This window comes from Podarcis muralis, chromosome 13 (assembly GCF_964188315.1).
Source record: "Podarcis muralis chromosome 13, rPodMur119.hap1.1, whole genome shotgun sequence".
Taxonomy (NCBI): domain Eukaryota; kingdom Metazoa; phylum Chordata; class Lepidosauria; order Squamata; family Lacertidae; genus Podarcis; species Podarcis muralis.
In genome coordinates this window covers 7,781,324-7,804,346 of record NC_135667.1, presented here as the reverse complement: position 1 = coordinate 7,804,346, position 23,023 = coordinate 7,781,324, and the positions used below count along the sequence as shown (strand labels likewise).

Sequence of the window (23,023 nt, the reverse complement as noted above, 5' to 3'; positions counted from 1 at the left end):
GCATCTGTGGACGACAATCTCTTTGGCCAGTTTACATCTTCCGCCACCAATATGGAGAGAAGCAATCACTTACAGGATCAAATAAATAGTGGGAGAGACACAGAAGTGCTGCTTCTCTTGAATCTCTGCATCCTATTCTAAAAGCATCCCTCCCATACTGATGGCCATTGGGCGGCAATTACATCTCATTTAGATTAAGGACCCTGGAAGCATCCTCTGCTGTTGATTTTCGGCCAGCAGGAGCTCGGGGGAGAATGAGGACAGAAACAAGTTGCCCATTTGAAGGAATAAGTCATCCTTACACTATATATTCTTCCTTCTCTCTCAAACCCACGGGGAGGAATGTTTGGCTGTGACAAAGACAAGCACATCTTCAGTTGCCTCATTTATGTTCAATTAAATGAAGACCAACAGTCACCAGGATGTAGAAGTCACCCTTTACCATCCATACTGTTTCCCATTCCTTCCTAGCAATGACAAGCTGTGGAATAAGGTTGAGCCAAAATCCCATTCTTGAGCCATTCCACAGCAAGGTGGAGGGTTTTCCACCTTTTGTATTATTGAGTTGCAACCCAGTTACCATGTTGGGGAGGCTCAATGAATGGGTTATATTTATACTCAATTTCCTTTCGTATTTGGTATAAGTGGTCACCACTCTCCAATTTTATTTTATTTTTTATTTTTACCAACAACCAAAACACAAACAGTGAAAACAAACAGTGAAACCCCCCAGGCGGCTGATACATTGGGTATACATAATCAAGGATAACATATTCAAATCAGCTATATGTACAATTCTATATAACTTAACATTCCTCCCTCCACAAGGTTTATTTAACTTTTAACATTTTGATTGCCCCAAGGTGTTCAAACCTACCCAAATAATTCACTATCTTCTCAAACCAATCCTCCTCCTCCTCACTGACCTTAAACCCTTTCATTTTATGTATCTTCACAGTTAGACATTCTAAGATTATAATATTTTTAAATTTTCCCCTCCATTGGTTCACCCCTAGCTCTTCTGCATTTTTCCAATTACTTGCTATACCATCAATTTTACCCATTTACATTCCTCTTTTGTTTCTAACTCGGTGCTACTCAGGCTAATAAGAATGATTAATTTAGATATTTCCACCTTCCTACCCACAATTCCCGACATTTCTATACCAATCTGTTTCCAGAATTCATTAACTACAATCCCACCACATATGACTGTACGTTCCCATCACTCCACATTTCCTCCAACAATTCTTACTTCCAGATTTTGTAGTATGATATAAACTTACAGGTGTGTAATACATTTTTTACCACCACTCTCCAATTAACCAAGATTTAGATGACATATAATCAACCACTGTTTGCATTACATATGTTTGTAACCAGGGGTGAACCCAAAGGAAATCCACAAAATGAAATGATCTTGGCACTCTCTCTCTCTCTCTCTCTCTCTCTCTCACACACACACACACACACACACACGTGGACATTCATGTGTGAATACATATAAAATATGACAAGCTGGTATGGTGGGATGATAGAGTGCTATACTTTAAGCCCAGAAGATCTAAGTTTAGTCCTCAGCCCCAATCTCATTGGGCATCTTTGGGCAAACCACTTTATCTCGCATCCGGACTGACCCAGAGTTGTGATAATAAATGAGATACTAATTGCAAAGTCCTTTGTAGGCTTAGAACTGCTACATGAAATGCTAAAATACTGCTGCCGGGGTGGGGCCTCGGGCTAAGCTGTGTGTGTGCCTGGAAGGTGAAAAATAAAATAAAATGCTAAAATAACAATAATTGTAGAAAACAATCATCTAATGAGTGACACATAAAACTAATGAATGAGACATAAACTCCCGCACAGGGATATCCCCAAAATGAGACATCTTCTCTTCCCTTCATTGCAGAGTGGATTTTGCAAAATCAATTCCAAAAATTAGATTGCATCATATTATGGCTCTATAATAAATAGCTGTGTTGTAACAGGCGGTTTTTGCAAGTTGGAATGCAGTCCTTCCAAGGACTTCACAAAAAGATCAGGACCAGGAGGAAAGTTATTATCAAATTCATGAGGGCTTAACAGGGTTAGTCTGTGACATCTCATTCCCCATTCATTAAGTAGGTATTGCTATGCAGATTTCATTTAAAAATATATATATATGGCTCCAAGAAGCATGAATTCAACTCTTTGGGCATGAGCTCACTTTAGTTGCTTTGCCATTTTGCCCCTCATAGCAGCATGCAATCGCCTGCAACCTTCATTCCCGTGAATTTACATAGATAGAGGTAGATCTTTAATTTGCACCCCTCATTCATACCACAAGTGCAGAATTCTGGTGTGCCTGAGGCACCACTAAGCAATAATTTGTCACTTGCTTGAAAATCACTAACTAAAAACAGAACTCTGCTGCCTCCCAAATCATCTCTTTCCCATTCCCCCCCCCCCGAGGTCCTCAGCCCTCACCTTGTTTGTGCAACATTCTCTTGCTCTCTGTGTCATTTAGCTGCAATAAGAAATCACCATCCAGAAAGTGCTGACCTCCGTGTATTGTCCAAAGTTTACCTAGATGGGATCGTGGACGTCGACGACGAGGAGTTCCAAAACATCTCATCCATCCTTTCCACTTTCATCATCCTTTTTCTCGTGAGCCTGTTCTACAGTGCCACTGTGACCGTCATAAAGGTAAAAACGAATGGAAGGCAGGGTACTAAAGTGAAACAGGCAATAGCCATTCTCTTATACTAAGTGGAACCGGGAGGGCAAGGGGGCCAGTGGGGTTCACAAGAGCAGGCCAGAACAAGCTCCAGGGACAGGCGCCATTTTGTGAAACCATTCGGCAAGTCAAACTTCAGTCAGTAGCTGGTGCTCACTTGTTCTCTACTTTGTTGCCTGTCCACTTCCCTCTCCGTTCTCTTCCACCATGGCTTCTCTCCCAACCTTCATTCCTCAGCTGCTCTTCTCCACTACATCTCAGCTTCTTCCCCATCTCCCCCACTCCCACTACTGCTCTTTCCTCTCACCCTTTATTTCATGAGCCCAGCATTCTCTGACATCATTGGGGTAGGGGTTGGGGGTAGTCCACATCACACAGGATGAGAGGCTGCAAAAGGGTAGGTCCTTGCATGATGCACTTCTTCAGTAGCGAAATTAGTTCTTCTTTCCCAATTCCAGGTGAAATAGCAGCGTGAAGGGTCTTCTGGCAACGGACAGTGACTTCTCTATTCACCACCAACATACCGGTAATAAAGGACTTGACTTCTTTGTCCACTTTTGGAGAAGAAGAAAGGATGCAAGCCTTTTCGTCTTGCTTTGCATCATGATCTCAGGATACTCATTGGCTTGAACTAGATTTAGACCCACTGTTTACACTTTAGAGCTATGGTGCAATTTTGCTTCACTTTTCTGAATGTATATGTGTGTTTTCCAGCATCTCTTTGGTAGTCATGTTTTATTTCAGCTATAGTTGTATACATAGTTGTATGTGAATATTGCACTTTTAACTTTCTTTCTTTTTTTGCTTTTTCTTTTTTTGCACTTTTAACTTTCAACAGACAAGGAATCATTGCACAATATGTACCGACTAGAATGTTTCTCATTTATATCATGATTGCTATGTAATTCTGCAATAAAGATATATTCTTCACTGACACAGCGTCTTGCTTGTAAATGATTACTGTTGCTGTAGTTGCTACCTATAATTATGATGTAATTATGACTGAATCCCAAGACACTATTTCAACCAGAGGCAGTAAGGGATAGTTTGTTGATGAAATTATTTTGAAAGAGCTAACTAGATTTCAAGACGGCAGGTGTGCTTCCCGCATTAGATATTGGAAGGTTGTTAGTGCTCTACTTTAGAGGGAGACTCCTTAGTCACTACGAAACTATGTTTAAGGTGGAAAGCAATAGAATGTGGAGATGCTGTTGAAAGGCAAAGGAAACGAGAAATGGTAGACCTTGCAGGGTGGGAAGCCAAAGGACCTTTTTGTCATCTTAGCCACTCTTGGGGAAGGCTTTCTTTTTTTATTTGGTGAGGGTTCCATTTTGAATAGAGGAGCCATGAAAGTGAAGTTGTAGGTCTGTGCGGTGGGCCTGTCAGTCATGGGCTGACAAGTTATGTTGACCCAGTCTCCATCTTGCAGTACATAAGGAGCCAATTCCTAGAGGTGGTTAGAAGAGTTTGGATTTGATATCCCGCTTTATCACTACCCGAAGGAGTCTCAAAGCGGCTAACAATCTCCTTTCCCTTCCTCCCCACAACAAACGCTCTGTGAGGTGAGTGGGGCTGAGAGACTTCAAAGAAGTGTGACTAGCCCAAGGTCACCCAGCAGCTGCATGTGGTAGAGCGGAGACGCGAACCCGGTTCACCAGATTACGAGTCTACCCCTCTTAACCACTACACCACACTGGCTCTCACTACACTGTAGCTCATCATTCTAAATCAGCCTTCCTGCTTAGAAGTGCCACAGGAAGAAAACAATCAACTTCATGAGTTGAGAAAGCTTTGATTGTTTTCTTCCTGTGGCACTTCTAAGCAGGAAGGCTGATTTAGAATGATGAGCTAGAGTGTAGTGAGAGCCAGTGTGGTGTAGTGGTTAAGAGTGGTAGACTTGTAATCTGGGGAACCAGGTTCGCGTCTCCGCTCCTCCACATGCAGCTGCTGGGTGACCTTGGGCCAGTCACGCTTCATTGAAGTCTCTCAGCCCCACTCACCTCACAGAGTGTTTGTTGTGGGGGAGGAAGGGAAAGGAGAATGTTAGCCGCTTTGAGGCTCCTTTGGGTAGTGATAAAGCGGGATATCAAATTCAAGCTCTTCTTCTTCCACACCTGCGCCAACAAGATGTCCCAAGAAGAACAATTAGATTCATCTCACCCCCTCTCTTTCCTCTTCCCTTCCTTCCTTTCCTCTGTCTCTTACTTCCTCCCTCTGGCTCCAACATTGTCTCTTTCCTGTTTACCTTTGATCACTGCCCAGCTGACCACAAACATCTCTCAGCTAAGCAAAATGAGCCTCTGCCTCCCTCTTTCTCCCTCCACCCCACTTCCTTCTCTCACAATACCCAGGTAAAGCAAAAGAGTGGGGCAGGGAGCAAGAAGGAACTTTGAAAAACGTCTAGTAGTACTCATGTGGTCACATCCAGCCCCTGCCACAGAACCTTCCTTTCATCAAGGGTAAAGGGGGGAAGGGAATGGACACACCAAGAAAGGAGGGGTAGATTAGACGGGTGGGCAATATTTGAACTGCTCCATTAAAACACACATGCAGGAAAACCCCAACAACTCAGCCAGACCCTGGGGAAATGAGTGGGGCAGAGGAGGAGGGGGAGGGGAAACAGCATGAGAAATCTGGAGTCGAATGGGTGGAAGAGTTACTTTTGGGGGGCACCCAGTGCTTTTTTTCTTTAAAAATGTTTAGGGGTACTCTCGTTTTCCTACTCATATTGAAATACTGCCCCTCAATGAGGCCAAACTTAGATTCACAAAATGTTCAGGCGTATGCGTACCAAGTCTGTAAAGCTGGATTGTGGGGCCTTGAAACAGCTGCTATGGGTTTGTGCGCTCCTCTTGAATTGCATGGCCTTCCCTTTAGGAAAAGGGATTTTTGCGACATAAAGCATGTGACATCTGTGAAAAACAGGGATGTGACCAGTTTTCTTCCTGCCAAAATTCAGTCCACAGTCACACTCTATAAATAATCTTAGTTACTTATTTAAATAGTAGCTTTGATGTGGGCTTCCTAAAATCTGTGGGGCTCCTCAGAGACTCATCAGAGGGGTTGCAATCAGAAGATCAATAATAGTGCGCATACTCTCCTTAAATGCAGTTTATCTGGAATGGGTAGAAGCAGAGAACTAGTGCATGTTTTCTGGAGTGCAGGTGGGTAGATATTAAGCTTGTGGGATCTACCTTATTAACACTAGGACCCTGAGATGCACAAACCAGAGCATGATGCAAAAGATACAGAATTAAAGAACTCTGAACCAAGGAACTGCTTTTGTATATAAGAATTCAACAGAGCTTGTAGTTCTTTCGCACAAAAATCTACTTTCAGGTTTCTATAAGCGTTATTTCCTTCAACAATATAATTCGTATTTTGTTGCTGCTATTCTTATGCAATTGGGAGTCAGAAATCTTTGCCATTCTGCTGAAGTTTCTCACTGATCTGCCAGTAGATCAAGATTTAGGGTACCTTCTGCCCACTTCCGTTCTAGGGTACGCTCTCAATTCATGCAGGGCAGTAGAATGAACCAAAAGACTCTAAGAGACAGAGCAGAATGGCCTAATAGCTCCCTGTGAGTATTAGAAATACAACCCTAAATCCTGGGCCCATTTAATCATGATTTTGGGTACAATATAGATATGAAAGAGTGGGAAAATTTATGGAAAGTAAATTGGAAATTCACGGCATGTTACATGTTGAGGGAAAACTTTCAAACAATGCAGTACCGATGGTACCTGACTCCATGGTAGCTCTCCAAAATATATAAAAAATGTACCTAGTACTTGTTGGAGATGTAAAGAAGGAATCGGTACAATCTTCCATATGTGGTGGCTATGTAAAAAAATTAAAATCTTCTGGGACGATATCTGCAGTGGTACCTCGGGTTACATACGCTTCAGGTTACATACGCTTCAGGTTGCAGGCTCCGCTAAGCCAGAAATAGTGCTTCAGGTTAAGTACTTTGCTTCAGGATGAGAACAGAAATCGTGCTCCGGTGGCACGGCAGCAGCAGGAGGTCCCATTAGCTAAAGTGGTGCTTCAGGTTAAGAACAGTTTCAGGTTAAGAACGGATCTCCAGAATAAATTAAGTACTTAACCCGAGGTACCACTGTATATAGAACTCAGGATTTCGTTTATAAAAAAACCCAGAAGCCTTTTTAATTGGAATTACAGGACCAGCCATTCCTAGGAATGTAAGAGAAATATTTTTATATGCCACTGACGCTGTGAGAATTCTAATAGTGACTAATTGTAAAAGTGATAAAATCCCTTCCAGGTCAGAATGGTTACAGAAATAAGTTGAATATGCAGAGCTAAATTAACCGAAAATATGAAAGACAATTCGAAACAAGTATTTATTGCAAAATGGGAAGTTTTCAAAGTTTATCTTAAGAGCAATTGTGGTAGTATGAACTCAGTCGCTGCCTTTGAATAACGTCTGTAGCTGTATTAAGAAACAAGGACGCAGGAGAAATACCAGTAATACTTTATTGTAAAATGATCAGACAGGTTTATGCAACAAGTTAGTAAATATGAAATTAAGTATGGAGGGGACAGGAAATTAGATGTACTTAAAGAAGATTTATTGTCAAAATATATGAGTTTATTTTCTTTTTGTTAATTTTGTATCTTTGTAACAAATGACGTAAATGTATAGCTTTTTTGTGTTCTGTTGGTGCCTAAGGATAATAATAATTTTTTAAAAAGGAAATACAACCCTAAGTCCTATATTGGAAATGTCTTGTAGTCTTCAACACACTAGAGTTCTATAGCATTAAGGCATGGCTTTCTGGTAAACTGAGGCAGATATAATTTCTGGAGGATCATAGATTAATCCCATTTCTGTTATGAACTGAGTGGGAAGAGGAGCAATGAAGCTAACGGAGGAAGGTTTTGATGTGCTGCTTGCCACATGGATTGTTGTTCCACCAGGTAATGCTTTGTGTGACCTCTGTAATGCTTAGCTGAAAATCAGGTTAAATCAAGCCATGTGCTGTGGTTCTGGACAAAAGGAAATATAGTGATATATGAGATGAGGATTGAGGAAGATTATGAGGATGGAAGCGGCATCACATGATGACTGAGAAATGGGGCAAAATAAGATTTGTTGCTAGTGTCAGCGGCTCCTAGCTGGTTGCCCAAGAAAGTATAAAGACAAGGAAAAGTTTCTTACTGTCCTTTTCTATTTCAATCTTTATAGAGAGAGGCTATAGAACTCAGTCTCTTGGACAATGGCATTGTCCCAAGTGAAACTCCACCCCAAACCCCCATCTCTCCCACTTCCTCATTCATCACTTCAACAGGTGCTACTTTGTGCCCTCTGTCTTCGAGTTCTTTGCTCTCCTACTTTTAAGGCCCGCCGGTTTCTGGGAGATGGAGGGTGTGGAATGCTTTCTAATGACAACATGTCAGCCAGGTGTTGCTCTGGCTCTGACTGCTCATCTTCTCCCATGATTTCCCAACTTTCCCCCTCATCTGCCTCTGAGCTGTGACCTCCTGCAAACCCTTGTTGTAAATCTATACTGTCTTCCTCTTCCTCCTCCCTGGAAGGGCCAGGATGGGGAGGTGGTCTCCACCATTCCTCCTCTGCCCAGTCCCTGACAGCTAGACTGCTTTGAAAACTAAGAATGTGAAAACTTCTCTATAACTACTAGCAACAACAACATTAGGGAAAAAACCCTATTGGAGACTGTGGGATTTGTAAAAGCTTCTGTAGTGTAAACATAAATTTATTTCTGTCTTTTCGTATTCCCCATTACCTGCCCTCTCTTTTTGCTTTCCTATAGATTCAAATGAAACTCCTTTGGTGTTCCCCCTGATGCCTTGCTGTGATTCCGATGAAAACAAGGCAGATGTAACCTTCGCCTGCCTCCTTGCTGCAAATATGGTAAACTTTGCAACTATTGAGTGGCAACCCAGCAGCAGTCAAGCAAAAACGTTCCCAGCAACACAGCAAAAAATAGACAGCAGATTTTACAGTGCCAGTCAGCTGACAGTCCATTCGGAAGAACTTAAAACAAAATCTTATCAGTGCCTTGTGAAGCAGAAGACAGAAATGGGGGAACGACCATCAGCAACCATCCACTATAATGGTAAGATGTGGGATGGCAGCGGCGGGTGGGGGACAAAAGCAGATTGTGAGATCTTAAAAAATGCTGCACACAAACAAAGTCAGCTATTCTTTTGAGCCAATTGTACCCATGTTTTTAATTCACTTCAGTATTTGAAACAAAACAAAACTGACCACTACGATCAAAAAAGACATAATTTTAAAAATCTGAATCTAATACAGATTATAAAACAAAGTTGGAAATGTGAGGTCAACAAAAACTGAAAGCTGCAGAAATAGAATGCACTAATTAGGGAAGGCATGGGAGAAACAGCTTCAACATATACTGAAAGCATAACAGTGTTAGGGCTTCTGTCATTGCGTGTCGAGGTCCCCAAGACACCCCCCAATAAAACACAATTGACACATAATTTTAGTTTAAGGTTTTGGGCATAATTTTGGCCACAACTTTATTAAAATTACAAGGATGTGAGTGGTTGCTTAGGCATTGGTTGCGACTATCTGACCCCACATGGGGACAGACTGACATTCGCATGCCCACAAAGTCAGAAAGGGGAAAAACATTTTGGGGAGAGAGACGGGACTGGGAACCATGCCTCACCTCTCCCCAAATGCTCCCAGGGGCTCTTGCGTGGCCCTAGCCCCTTGACAGGGGTTCGGACAAAAGCATGGCGAGCCCCAGGGTTCCTTTAATGGAAAACCCCTGCAGCAGCAGCACTTTGGAGGGGCAGGTATAGCCAATCCATACCCCTCCACCAACCAATTCCAAAACCAATGCCTAACCGCAACCTTAGGGACGCGGGTGGCGCTGTGGGTAAAAGCCTCAGCGCCTAGGGCTTGCCGATCGAAAGGTCGGCGGTTCGAATCCCCGCGGCGGGGTGCGCTCCCGTTGTTCGGTCCCAGCACCTGCCAACCTAGCAGTTTGAAAGCACCCCCGGGTGCAAGTAGATAAATAGGGACCGCTTACTGGCGGGAAGGTAAACGGCGTTTCCGTGTGCAGCTCTGGCTCGCCAGAGCAGCGATGTCACGCTGGCCACGTGACCCAGAAGTGTCTCCGGACAGCGCTGGCCCCCGACCTCTTGAGTGAGATGGGCGCACAACCCTAGAGTCTGTCAAGACTGGCCCGTACGGGCAGGGGTACCTTTACCTTTAACTGCAACCTTACAAGTTGTGACAATTTGCTATGCAGTAGGCAAAAACCAAATGTCACCAGCCAATCAGCCAAATCAACAAAATTCCTACCGGGCCCCTGCCCCAAAAGCACATGATCCCATGACAGGTATAGCAAGGTCAAGCAAACAACCTGAAAACAGGGAGGGAGGGCGGGTGTTCCGATTCATGCAGCGAAAAGAGGAAGCTCAACGCTGCACGCAGGGTGTTTAAGAGCTATGGCTGTCAATAATGAAATAGCAACATTTAAATCTCCCAAGCAACAGGCAGCACAATGATAATGGTGGCCAAACTCTTTTTTGCCCAGCAACAGTGGGTGTCTTGCTAGCTCCCACCGCAACACATACTCTTCATGCAGGAGAACACGCTTTTTCAAGGAAGAGCATTCCAGGGAACTGATTCAACAAGGCTAAAAGCACATCCTTCAGTCACAACATGCTTTATCACATTCTGCCATTTTGACAACCATGATGTGACAGAGAGCAGCCACCATTAAGGTGACATTCCAGGCTCCCCAATACATTTCCAGTCAATTTTATAAAATGCTCATGTGAAGCATACAATTGGCATTATTAGCATGGGCATTTGAAAGATGAACCTGCCCCCTTTGAGAGCCGGAGGATGTTTGACATTAAACACAGAGATTATGGTTTTGTGCATCCTTTTTAAAAACAATATAAAAATCAGCTACTGGAGGCTCCAAGAAACAGGTAACCTCTTCCTCCTGGACTGTGATCCAATTGAAAATTGTGCCCCTCTCCCTTCTCCAGCTGCTATTTGGCATGAATTGGAAGCTACCACTGATGTCAATCTTATGTTCTTTCCCATGCGCAGTAGCAGCTTCAGGATGGGGTGATTTTGTCAGGATCACAGTCTGGAGGGAAATGATTAATCTCCTCTCTGTGTACACACCACATGCAAATCCTATTAGCCCACTTTCCCATGCTCCAGCAGCTGCTATTTAATATTTTTAAAAAGATGCACACCATATGAAAGAATGCACTTAATGTCGCACATAGTTTCTCCCCAGATTTCCTCTTTTTCTCATGCTGTTTTTGAAAGGAAGGACACTTTTAAAATAGAAACCTAAACCCCAACTCTTGAGGTATGGAGGGCATTGTGTGTTCTGCTGTTGTTTTAAAGCACAGATGAGAACCTGTGTTCCTCCAGAGGTTGCTGAATTCTTACCCCCATCATCCTGACCATTGGGCCAGACTGACTGGTGCAGAGAGGAGTCAAACAGCATCTGAAGAACCACTCCACCCCTGTGTTAATACTTCAGGTTATGTTTTACTTGTTAGAGTTTTCATAGTTTGTTTTTCTATCTTGCCTCATCTTATATAGGTTTTCTGTAGGCTTTCTTATACGAATTAATCCAGCAAACATAACAAAAATCTGCTCTCTGCTCTCAGATTGCACTCTACAAGCTCGAAAGCCAATCCAAGTTAACATCTTGACCCCAAGCTGCGGTGAGCAGGCCGCAGAGACCAGCCTAGAGCTGGTATGCTTCCTCCGGAGCCTTGGCCCTGGGAAAGCCTATGTGGAATGGCTGAGGAATGGAGAAGTGGAGCAGGGCAGAGTGCAGGTGTCACTGGCAGCGGACCAAAGGAAAAGCAGTAGCTACTCCAGATTTGTCCGACAGAATATCACCAAAGAGAGCTGGGACAGAGGGGACATCTACACATGTAAAGTGGCTCGATCAGTTCGCAGTCCGGACATCATAATGTACAACACCAGCAAGTGCCAGGGTAAGAACTACCAGCTCTTAAGGATAAGGGAATGATGGGTGGGTGAAGCTTATGCATTATTATCAGGGGCTTGCCAGGATGTATGCAACAGAGCTATGTTATAAACAGCTTAAGACCAGTGTAGGCTGAGCCTAGTCCATGCCAGGGAATCGTTAGCCCGCGTCCCCAGATCCAGAGAGAGAGCAAAAGAAAGCACCAGGAAAGATTCTTCTTTGGAGGAAAGCAGTTTATTCTCTGTGCACAGAGACAGCCAGCAGAATAACTTCTGGAAGACTGGCTGCCCAGAAATACGCCTCTGCAGACTTTCTTATACCTTGAGAAAGCTCCCTCCCTCCTCTCCCAAACGCCCTCCAGAAACTTCCCCAATCAGCTGGAAAGTTTTCAACTTATTTCTTTATATGGAATGGCATGCCTATATTGCTAGCCCTCTAAGCAGCCCCCTCGCTGGCTAAGCGTCCTGCATCCCCTCCTCCCGTCTCCTTCGTATGTGTCTTTCTTATCTTGCATTCCTAAAATAGGAAAGCGAGGGGCCTCTTTTGCAGGTCTGGCTATCTCTTGCTAGCTGCTAGCTGACCTTGCATTCCTAAAATAGGAAAGCGAGGGGCCTCTTTTGCAGAAATCAAATTAGCCCAGAAATTTACTTAGATCCAAGGTACAGAGAATATAGAAAATCCTTCTTAGGTACAAGGTACAAGATATAGAGAGCATATAGAAAGCAACCCTTCCCTCTCCCTTCACCAGGTCACCTAAAAGGGAGAGATGTTTGTTTGTTTGTTTGTTTGTTTGTTTGTTTGTTTGTTTGTTTGTTTGTTTATACCCCACCCATCTGGCTGGGTTTCCCCAGCCACTCTGGGCGGCTCCCAACAGAATACTAAAAACACGACAAAACATCGAAAATTAAAAACTTCCCTAAGCAGGGCTGCCTTCAGATGTCTTCTAAAAGTCAGGTAGTTGTTTATTTCCTTGACATCTGATTTGAGGGCATTCCACATGGCAGACACCACTACCGAGAAGGCCCTTTGCCTGGTTCCCAGTAACTTGGCTTCTTGCAGGGAGGGAACCGCCAGAAGGCCCTCAGAGCTGGACCTCAGTGTCCGGGCTGAATGATGGGGGTGGAGATGCTCCTTCAGGTATACAGAGCTGAGGCCGTTTAGGGCTTCAAAGGTCAGCACCAGCACTTCGAATTGTGCTCAGAAATGTACTGGGAGTTAATGCAGGTCTTTCAGGACTGGTGTTATATGGTCTCAGCGGCCATATTGGGGGGGGAGGTGATGGATATAATTGACAAAGTAGACAGAGAGAATACAGATAGTTTCTCTCTACAGTCAAATCAATCCCAATAAAATTATGCCTAGATTTTACAAATGAAAAAAGTAAAAATGGGGAAACATGATTTTATCCACATTTTACCTCAAAAAAGGGACATACATCCAATATTTGTTTATGCAACAGCCCTTTCATATCTACTGATAAACAAGACCCTCTGTATTTAATGGAGTTCATTTCCAAGTAACTACGGACAGGTAGTGTTCGTCCTCATCTTGGGTGGGTGTGTTTTTCGCACATTCAAGGATTTTAAAGGATCTTTCCCAATCTCTGTATCTTACCCTCCTCTCCAGCCTGCTATGCTTCACTGCTAAAACCTACTGTCTCCATCATCAAGCCATCCTTTAGAGACCTGTTTGAAGGGACAGCCAATGTTACTTGTGCTGTGGTTGGCTTTGGCCTTGAAAACATTGAAGTTACTTGGGATGTGGATGGCAAGCCCAGTACTATGGGTCAGAAGACCATGAGGGGAAAGGACGCCAGTGGAGCACAGGAGATTAAAAACACCCACACGATATCTTTGGAACAATGGAGAAAGGGTACCAGATTCACCTGCAAAGTGGCTGGAGGTTGCTATGAAGAAGTCATCAAACAATTCACAATCAAGAAAGAGACACGTAAGTATGGATGTCTAGGTCTGGCTGCTAGAAGTAAACTCAGCTATCAAGTTCTCCTTCTGCTCTGATTACAAACTTTCTACATTATTACCTTTAAGGGCCAGTAATTGGCTGTGATTCTTCTTGGTGTTTGTGGCCGAACCACATAGTTCTGGTGCCTGCAGTGAGAAATCACTGAGGCACCCACCTAATAATAATAATAATAATAATAATAATAATAATAATTTATTTCTTATACCTTGCCCATCTGACTTGGGTTACCTCAGACACTCTGGGTGGCTTCCAACACAATACAGAGGGGAAAGGAAGCAAAAAACGAACAATGCACCAAACATGAAAAGCTTCCCGGAACAAGACCTTCAGGTGCCTACGAAAAATCATATAGTTATTTAACTCTTTGACATCTGATGGGAGGGCGTTCCACAGGGCAGGCACCATTACCTGCCTGGTTCCCTGTAATTATAGTTCTAGCAATGAGGGAACCACCAGAAGGTCCTCAAAGCTGGACCTCAGTGTCTGGGCTGAATGATGGGGTGGAGACAATTGCAGTTCAAAAGCATACCAGTGCAAGTAGATAAATAGGTACTGTACCACTGAGGTGGGACGCAGGTGGCGCTGTGGGTAAAAGCCTCAGCGCCTAGGGCTTGCCGATCAAAAGGTCGGCGGTTCGAATCCCCGCGGCGGGGTGCGCTCCCGTTGCTCGGTCCCAGGGCCTGCCAACCTAGCAGTTCAAAAGCACCCCCGGGTGCAAGTAGATAAATAGGGATCGCTTACTGGTGGGAAGGTAAACGGCGTTCCGTGTGCGGCTCTGGCTCGCCAGATGCAGCTTGTCACGCTGGCCACGTGACCCGGAAGTGTCTCCGGACAGCGCTGGCCCCCGGCCTCTTGAGTGAGATGGGCGCACAACCCTAGAGTCTGTCAAGACTGGCCCGTACGGGCAGGGGTACCTTTACCTTTACCTTTACCACTGAGGTGGGAAGGTAAATGGCGTTTCCATGCACTCTGGCTTCCGTCACGGTGTTCCGTTGTGCCAGAAGCGGTTTAGTCATGCTGGCCACATGACCCGGAAAGCTGTCTGTGGACAAATACCAGCTCCCTCGGCCTGAAAAGTGAGATGAACGTCGTTCCTCATAGTCAAATTCAACTGGACTTAACCATACAGGGGGTCCTTTACCTTTACTCCTTCAGGTATACAGGACCAAAGCCATTTAGGACTTTAAAGTTCAACACCAACTCTTTGAATTGTGCTCAGAAACGCACTGGGAGCCAATGCAGATCTTTTGGAACCAGCGTTATATGGTCCCAGTAGCCACTCCCAGTCACCAGTCTAGGAGCTGCATTGTGGATTGTTTTAATTGGTTTATGAGTCTCTCTCACATACACAAACCATGTGCGTGTGTGTGAGTTGTGTGTGTGTGTGTGTGTGAGAGAGAGAGAGAGAGAGCGAGAGAGAGGGGGGGAGGGAGGGAGAGAAATTGTCCTGAGCAAGTTTGCTAGCACAAAGCTAGGCACTTCATTAATCATGATAGTCTCCCTCTTTTGAATTCAGAAACCATAGAGCCCTCCATCACCGTTTCAAAAGCCAACCTTGACGTCTCGCTCCAGAGTACCCTGGCCCTGATTCTTGTCTGCAATGTGAATGGGTTTTCCCCAGAGGAAATTAGCATCTCATGGAAGAAGGACAACAATATCCTGAATGAGACACTGTATGACAACGGACCAGTGACACCAGCTGGGAAGGGGTACACCACTTACAGCATCCTTAAAATTGGCAGAGACGAAGCAGGGGGGAAGGGCGGCAGCTACAGCTGTGTGGTCCACCATTCCTCGTCCAACCAGCCACTCACTAAGAGTGAAAAGGTACCCATTGGTAAGTGAATCTCCCAAGGCGGGTGCTGAGGTTGCAAAGATCAGTCAGGCTCTTTGTATGAATGATAATTTTCTAACACTTTCCTCTCTAGAGAAGGTTGCGTTTTTTAGTAGGTCACAACATTGGGGGGTGGGGCGCACATGGTCATTGCTAGGAGATAGATGCACCAAAGCTAAGAAATGCCTGTTCACAGGGAAAGGTCTTGTTCCTTTCCCTTATCTCTAAATATTGTAAGTTGCTATATTCATTTAAAAAGCCCTAACAAGTGACCTGCTGGGAGTCTGAAGGGCCCTGCCCTGCTTCTCTCCACCTGGCTTGGGGCGGGGCCTGACAGGCTCCATCAAGGAGTGCTGCTGCTGCTGCTGCTGCTGGGAGGGCTCTGTTTTTTGTTTGGTTGGTTTTTTAAAAAAAAATGCTTTTATTTTTTATCTATGTCTTTTTAAATTGTGATTGATATTAATGTTGTATTCTTAGTTTTAATTTTGTGATTTATGTGGAAATTGCTTTCCATTTGGTTGTGTATTTATTGGTATGTTTTATTTATTGTTTATGACTTTTGTTATGTTGGTAATTGTGTAAATATTGCCATGTTGTAAGCCGCCTTGAGCGTTGTTTTAACTATGGAAAGGCGGCATACAAATAAAATGATGAATGAATGAATGAATGAATGAATGAAAAGTAGGGTATGGTAAAAAGTTTGGGATTTGGTACAAGGGTCCTTCTGCCAATGCAGATTTCACACTGCACACTAATGCAACCAGTGTTACATCAGTGTTACACCAGTGCAACGCTACAGTTGGGATGTAGCCACCTATTCAGCAATATAGGAAGAGGCAACTGTGCCTTGATTCAGAGAAGAGTAGATGGAGAACACGGAAGACATAAGACAGAGGAGAATCAACACTGAGCCACTGTGTTCCCTTCAACAGGGCCAAGAGTGCTTGCATGCCCCTAATTTGCAGTGGTTGCAGCTACAAATAATAGAATCATTGATTACAGTTGGAAGGGACCCTGCGGATCATTTAGTCCAACCCCTGCATGCAGGAATATGCAGCTGTCTCTTACAGGGATCGAACCTGCAACCTTAGTATTATTAGCACCACATTCTAACCAACTGAGCTATCTGAATATTTCTGTGAGGAGGGGGCAGTGGCGGAGGAAGCCTCTCCGACACCTGGGGCGGTGTGAACTGCCCATTGGGAGGGACGGGACGGCGAGCACAGAGCCCACCAGGAGGGACAGGATGGGGCGTGCGGCACCCATTCCCGCCCCCCTCTGTTTTTGCCCACCTGCCTGCTTCCCATCCTCTCCCCTGCCTGCCTGCCTCCTCCAGACGGGAGCACGGGGTGACGGCGCACTGCCCCCGCGACTCCAAACCCAGGGTGTGGGACGATCACACCCGGACGAAGGGCTCGATCCGGCCCACATGGCCAGGTCAGGGGGCACACTCCGCCGTCGTGGCCGGGCCAGGAGGCACGATTTGGCGTGGCGGTCTGGGCCGGGGGGCATGGTCTGGTGCGGCGGCGCAGCAGGGGGACGCGATCCAGCCCGGCCAGGATTTTGTCACCCCCCTCAGGGATGGCACCTGGGGCGCCCCACCCCCACCTTGCTCCGCCTCTGGGAGGGGGTGCGTGTGTAACAAGGACCAAAGCATAGACTAACAGTGGGATGGTAATCCACTTGGACCAGGGCAAAGGATCGCATACCAAGAGTACACACTCACAGGATGCAACCTAATATACAACAAATTTGAAGTCAGGGTGTAACTAAGCCTCGGTAAGATATCTCCTGAAATCTCACTCATGGTGTGAAGCTTAACCGTGCAGGCAGATGTGGTGTGCAGCACTCTCTGCAAAACCTCATGGCATGTTTCCATGCATATTCATTGTACAAATGTTTCTGGTGATGACTTGCATGTGCAAGACGGCTATTAAAAAACACCACAGGCAGAGCATTCTTACCACCTCGCATCACTTCTCTGCTTTACAATGAGGAGAAGTTTACACATTCACCTGAGAAAAACTGGACGCATCTGTGGATCAGAGTTCAGGCTTTGGTGAGTCTCTCCAAACTGTTGATACTGGAGAGAATTGTCTTGTCCTCTGAACTCAGCACACAGACAGGATAACCTTTAGGCGTAAGCAGTTGTGAAGACAATATATCCTCATTCTCATTCTCCCACCTATCACACAACAAACTTCTACTGCCTATGCCAGGAATTCACACAAGGTCCGTTTGCTGTTCCACTTTGTTTCACTCATGAAGAATTTCTTCATTTCTTTCGCTTATGCTCCTGAGGACTTCCTTTTTCTTAATACAGGTAAATTTGATGTCTCCCTAACCCACCCTGCAATGCTACTCTTTCCCATTTTATGATGGCTACTTATAACAGAAGTTTCTTCACAGACCAGCTTCAAGCACCTACTGTTGAACTCCTGCAGTCAATAGACCAAGAAAATAAAACCATCACGCTGAAGTGCATCGCATCTAACTACAGACCCCCAAATGTGAGCATCGAGTGGAAGGCTGGTCCACAAAACAAGAAAGTAACATTTGTGGAACAAAAGATGGCGGATGGGACATACAGTTCCAGCAACCAGTTGGAAATGCCCATCTCTCAATGGCAAGAAGTGGAGATCAACACATGTGAGGTGGTGCATGAGGCTACAAATACAAAGGTGGTCAGGAACATCTCGAGAAAAGGTAATGTTGAACAATAAACCACACAACAAATTGCCAGAATTTCTGGGCTGAATCCCTCAGTTAGACAATGAAAATTAAGCAAGCCACTTAGGTCAGGCCTAGTTAGCCACCCATCATCAGAGCAGCCAATGAGTTTTCTGGAGTTGGACAGAAATTAAGAGACAAAGTTCTTTGGTTTGGGACAGCAGGTTCTGATGGCTGAACCATGGACAGAAGCAATAGTGAAAAAATTGAGATACAAAGCTGAATATGGGAGAGGCAAAGCAGGAAGAAAAAGAATAGAGATAGGACATACTATTCCCAAACCACTGATGGTTTTATTCCAGCGTCACTAGTGTTATTTTGAAGAATCCAACGCTCACCAAAGTCTTACAAAATAGATCTGCCTTTCCCTCTCTTTCTCTTCAGACTGGATTGTGCCGACAGCTCTCTCATTGACTCTCAGCACTGACCCACTCTGTCCCAGCACAGGACTGGGGAACAGTGGTAACATCACTTTAGTCTGCTCCATCTATGGCAACTCCCTAGAGAACATCCAAGTCATCTGGGAGGCCAGTGGGAAGGCTCAAGAGGCCCCCAAGCCTGCAAACCTTCTGAAGAATGCTGGCCAGTTTTATACCAGGAGCAACTTGGTTGTGCCTCTGAAGGAATGGAACACACTACAGAAGTATACCTGCAAGGCAAGGCAACCTGGTACAAGTAACATCCAGACAAGCAGCATCAGCAAGTGCACAGGTGATTTTCCAAGCCCACTGCAGAATCTCTCTCTTTCTCTCTCTCTCTCTCACGCACACACACACACACACACACACACACACTTTCTCCCTCTCTTGCTCTCCTTAGTCCATTTCACTCCCCAGAGAGAAAACTCACGCATTTGCTCTACTGTCCTGCTCTCCTACATTTCCCCTGGTTCCTGTCAGATCTAAGGCAAACAGACTGCCAGGCAATCAGGTGTCATCAGTAGACAATCCCAGCCTGCACTACAATAGTGTGTTGGGCATAGAATGTACAAATCACATTTCTGAGGACTTGACTAATATAGGCCATCTGAAGGGGAAATGATTGGCTTCACCAGATACGGCTGCCATATTTCAAAAAGTGAAAATCCGGAGACAAAAATTGTTGAAGTTGTGTGTTTTTTAGTTTTGCCCAAAGTTGTTGAGCATTTTCACCGAAAACGACACTGTCGACATGGGACACTGCTTCTGACTGCAGTTTTCTGGCTATGTCCGGGAAATTCCAGGCGTATGGCAACCCTACACCATGGGGAATTTGGTGCAGTTTCCAAATGTGTTGTTGAAAAAGTTGGGACCTCCCTTCACCCCTCAGCTCCTCTTCTCCTCACAATGCCCCATTTCTCTATATCTTCCTGCCAAGTGCTTTACTCTGACCATCATAAAAATCCATCTTTGTCTTTTGTTCCCCTCTAGCATGTAAAGGGAGCGTCCCACCTCCCAGTCTCTACCTCCTGAAGCCACCTCTTGAGAAACTACTAACCCAAAGTAAAGCTCTCTTTATTTGCCTTGTTGTGGGATACGAACTGGACCATGCCGTGCTCACCTGGGTGGTGAATGGCATAAACTACACCAACAATGCCGAAAAAGCAAACATCACAAGCCACACAAACCTCACCCAGAGCTTACAAAGCCAGTTGACCATCACCAGAGAGGCCTGGGATTCTGGAAATGAAATCCAGTGCCTAATTTCTCATCCCTGCTCATTCTTCCCGGACATGAAGCAGACCATCCAAAAAAACAAAGGTGAGGGAAGATATGGAAGAAATGTGTGATAAGTCAACAACTACTGGTTATGAAAATAGCATCTGATAACTTCAAAGGAAATAGTATTCTGCATACCAACGGATAGATAGAGGAAAATGTATGTGGTGCCTGTCCCTCATCACTCAACCATAAGAGACTAGGCCTTGAATTTATGAGAAAGTAATGGGGCTTCAGATGGACATAGATCTCATAGTTTAGCATGAAAATTAAATACAGTCTTCAGTATATCAACACAGTGGTACCTTGGTTCTCAAATTTAATCCGTTCCAGAAGTCCGTTCAAAAACCAAAGCATTCAAAAACCAAGGCACGCTTTCCCATAGAAAGTAATGCAAAGAGGATTAATCCATTCCAGGCTTTTAAAAACAACCCCTAAAACAGCAATTTAACACACATTTTACTATCTAATGAGACCATTGCTCCATAAAATGAAAGCAATAATCAATGTACTGTAATATAAAATAAATAAAACAGTATTGCAGATGATAAAAATTGAAATTATTTTTTTCTTACCTGCACTGATGATAGTCATTGTTTGGATGGGGGGGGGGGGCTTTTATCCATTTCTGCAGTCACACAATCAATCAATCAGTAGCTGAGCTGGGTTTCACACAGTCACAAAAACAAATTAACCGAAAAAGCCTCAAAAACAAAAACTCAAAATATAAGCTCCAAATATCACCTCAGAACACTACAATTACAATGGGGGAGGCAAATTAGCAGCGCAACAGGAAAACGGAAAAGGAAGACTTTAATTACAATGGGGGATGCAAATTAGAAGCGGAACAGTAAAAACGGAAGCTCGGGACTCAAAACAGAGCATGTTCAGCTTCCGAAGCAAAGTTCACAAACCGGAACACCTATTTATGAGTTTGCAGTATTCAATTTCCAAGTTGTTCGTTGTTGCAATTACAATGGGGGGGGCACAAATTTGCAGCACAACAGGAAAATGGAAAGGGAAGACTTGAATTACAATGGGGGGGCGCAAATTAGCAAGCACAACAGTAAAAACGGAAGCTCAGGACTCAAAACGGAGCACGTTCAGCTTCCAAAGCAAAGATCGCAAACCAGAACACCTATTTCCAGGTTTTCAGCATTCGATTTCCATGTTGTTCATGAACTGAGCTGTTCGAAAACCGAAGTACCACTGTAGTGTGATTCACTATTCCCCACCACCACCACCAACTTAGTGCTCTCTCTTCGTGTGTCTTCTAATTGAATATCAACCTTGTCAGCATTTCTGTTTTCATCCCCTTCCATATAGATTCCAACCATGTTAAAGCTCCATCTTTCAACTTGGTCATTCTATCGCCAAGACAATTCATACAACCTACATCCCAAGCTGTAGCTTGGTTGGCTTGTGAGGTCTCTGGATTCTCCCCAGCTGAAATATTCATCAGGTGGAAGAAGAATGACACAGACATTGATGTCTCTGAATATATCACAGGGCCTCCAACAGCCCAAGCTGGAAGCCCCACTTTTACCATCCAAAGCCTTCTGAAAGTCCCAGCATCTGAGTGGAGAAGCAGAGCCCTCTATTCCTGCATTGTGGGGCATGAGTCCTTAACTCTTATGAAGAATGCCAGTGAGCATTTGTATGGTAAGTCTGGGTGCTGGAGAATGCTCCACTAGCCAATGAAAGAAGAAGGCTTAACCTTGCACAGAAGAAATGGTTGTGTGGGTCACCGCCACTAAAAAAGAGAGTTGAAGAATTGCTCAGCAGCAATTCTCACCACAATGAAGGTTAGTTCATACACGCATGAACTCAATGATCACAACTCAACATTCAGATGAACACTAAACTTCCTCCATCAAAAAGCCGCACTTCTCTGCTGACTTTGGAGGTAAGATAGCTCTGTCTGTGGTGTTATGGCAGGAATGTGGTGTTTGCAGCAGTCATCAGGTGCTGAACATGTATGTGTGTGTTCATCACTTGGAAACAAGCCTCCATTAGTTGTTTCCACTGAAATCATTGGGAAGAGGAGCTTTACTTCTAAGGAAATGTGTGTACTTCTCAGTGTTCAAACTCAGTGTTCATTAACCAGGCACTTGAACTGACAGGGAACTCTGCTCTCTATCCGTGCATGTTCTCTTTTGCAACCAAAAGGTCAACCCTTTCATTTCAGATTTTCTGCAACCAGCTCCCCCGCAGGTGACAGCATTCCACACCTCGGAAGATGGGGGACGCCAGAAACTTGTTTGCTTTGCTACCGACTTCTATCCCAAAAATATAGACATTGAATGGGCCACCAAAGGACACAGGCTCAGCTGCAGTACTAATTCCTCAGCTCTGGTCCCACTTGGTAATGGGAAGTTCCAGAAGACCTGCAGTTGGGTACTCAGCGGAGAAGAGTGGAGAGAGCCAGAAATCTATACATGCATTGTGAATCACAGCTCAACCAACACCATGATTAAGAAGGACTTGCATTATTCTGGTAAGTCATAATATACAGGTAAACTACATTGAAACCATAAGGAACCCAATCCTAATGGGAAACAGAGTGGCTCTGCAGAGTGCTTAGCCCTTACCACTAAGTAGCCACAATTATCATTATTCATACAAGCTCCTAAGATGTCATAGGGAATCGGAGGGCAGAAGGCAAGTTTAAGATACCACTTTTTTATTCTATGCCTTTAACAACTGCATACTAGCTAGAGATAAATGGAAAGAGCAGCAGTTTGCTGATAGTTGTGGCAATTGATTTGATGATCAATTGTGTGCACAGAATAGGGGGTAGTGATGGGTTGATTGGGGGATGAAGTAGATGTTTTAGGAATGTGGAAACCACATGCTCAGAGCACTTGACTGTATTTCTGAATGTCAAGTCCCTGTTTCCACCCAAAGGTGGTAGAATCAGTTGGGCATAATGCTGGGCCACATATTTCTCTCTCTCTTGAGCTGGTTTCACAAACACACACTTTGTCATTTCCACCTCAAACTGGACGATTCTTCCATTTTCTATAGAACTGGTTATAGCATCCAAATCATAAACTTCTTTTGCTTAAGACTC

The 23,023-nt window shown here is 44.5% G+C and overlaps 1 protein-coding gene and 2 gene segments (V, D, J or C); all 3 read left to right on the top strand.

Annotated features, from left to right (window-relative positions):
• LOC114583608 (immunoglobulin heavy constant epsilon-like) overlaps positions 1-23,023 on the top strand; it is a 179,784-nt gene that overhangs the window by 15,048 nt on the left and 141,713 nt on the right.
• The window catches only part of LOC114582620 (Ig gamma-2C chain C region-like), a 99,951-nt gene that overhangs the window by 14,541 nt on the left and 62,387 nt on the right, over positions 1-23,023 (top strand).
• LOC144325057 (uncharacterized) overlaps positions 1-23,023 on the top strand; it is a 45,628-nt gene that overhangs the window by 18,273 nt on the left and 4,332 nt on the right. The window contains exons 2-10 of the mRNA XM_077916918.1: positions 8,512-8,817; positions 11,378-11,713; positions 13,333-13,656; positions 15,206-15,526; positions 17,933-18,229; positions 18,638-18,964; positions 19,663-19,992; positions 21,277-21,612; positions 22,139-22,447. Coding sequence (XP_077773044.1) covers positions 8,544-8,817; positions 11,378-11,713; positions 13,333-13,656; positions 15,206-15,526; positions 17,933-18,229; positions 18,638-18,964; positions 19,663-19,992; positions 21,277-21,612; positions 22,139-22,447 — 2,854 coding nt within the window. The 5' untranslated portion in view covers positions 8,512-8,543. The remainder of the gene's footprint in view (positions 1-8,511; positions 8,818-11,377; positions 11,714-13,332; positions 13,657-15,205; positions 15,527-17,932; positions 18,230-18,637; positions 18,965-19,662; positions 19,993-21,276; positions 21,613-22,138; positions 22,448-23,023) is intronic.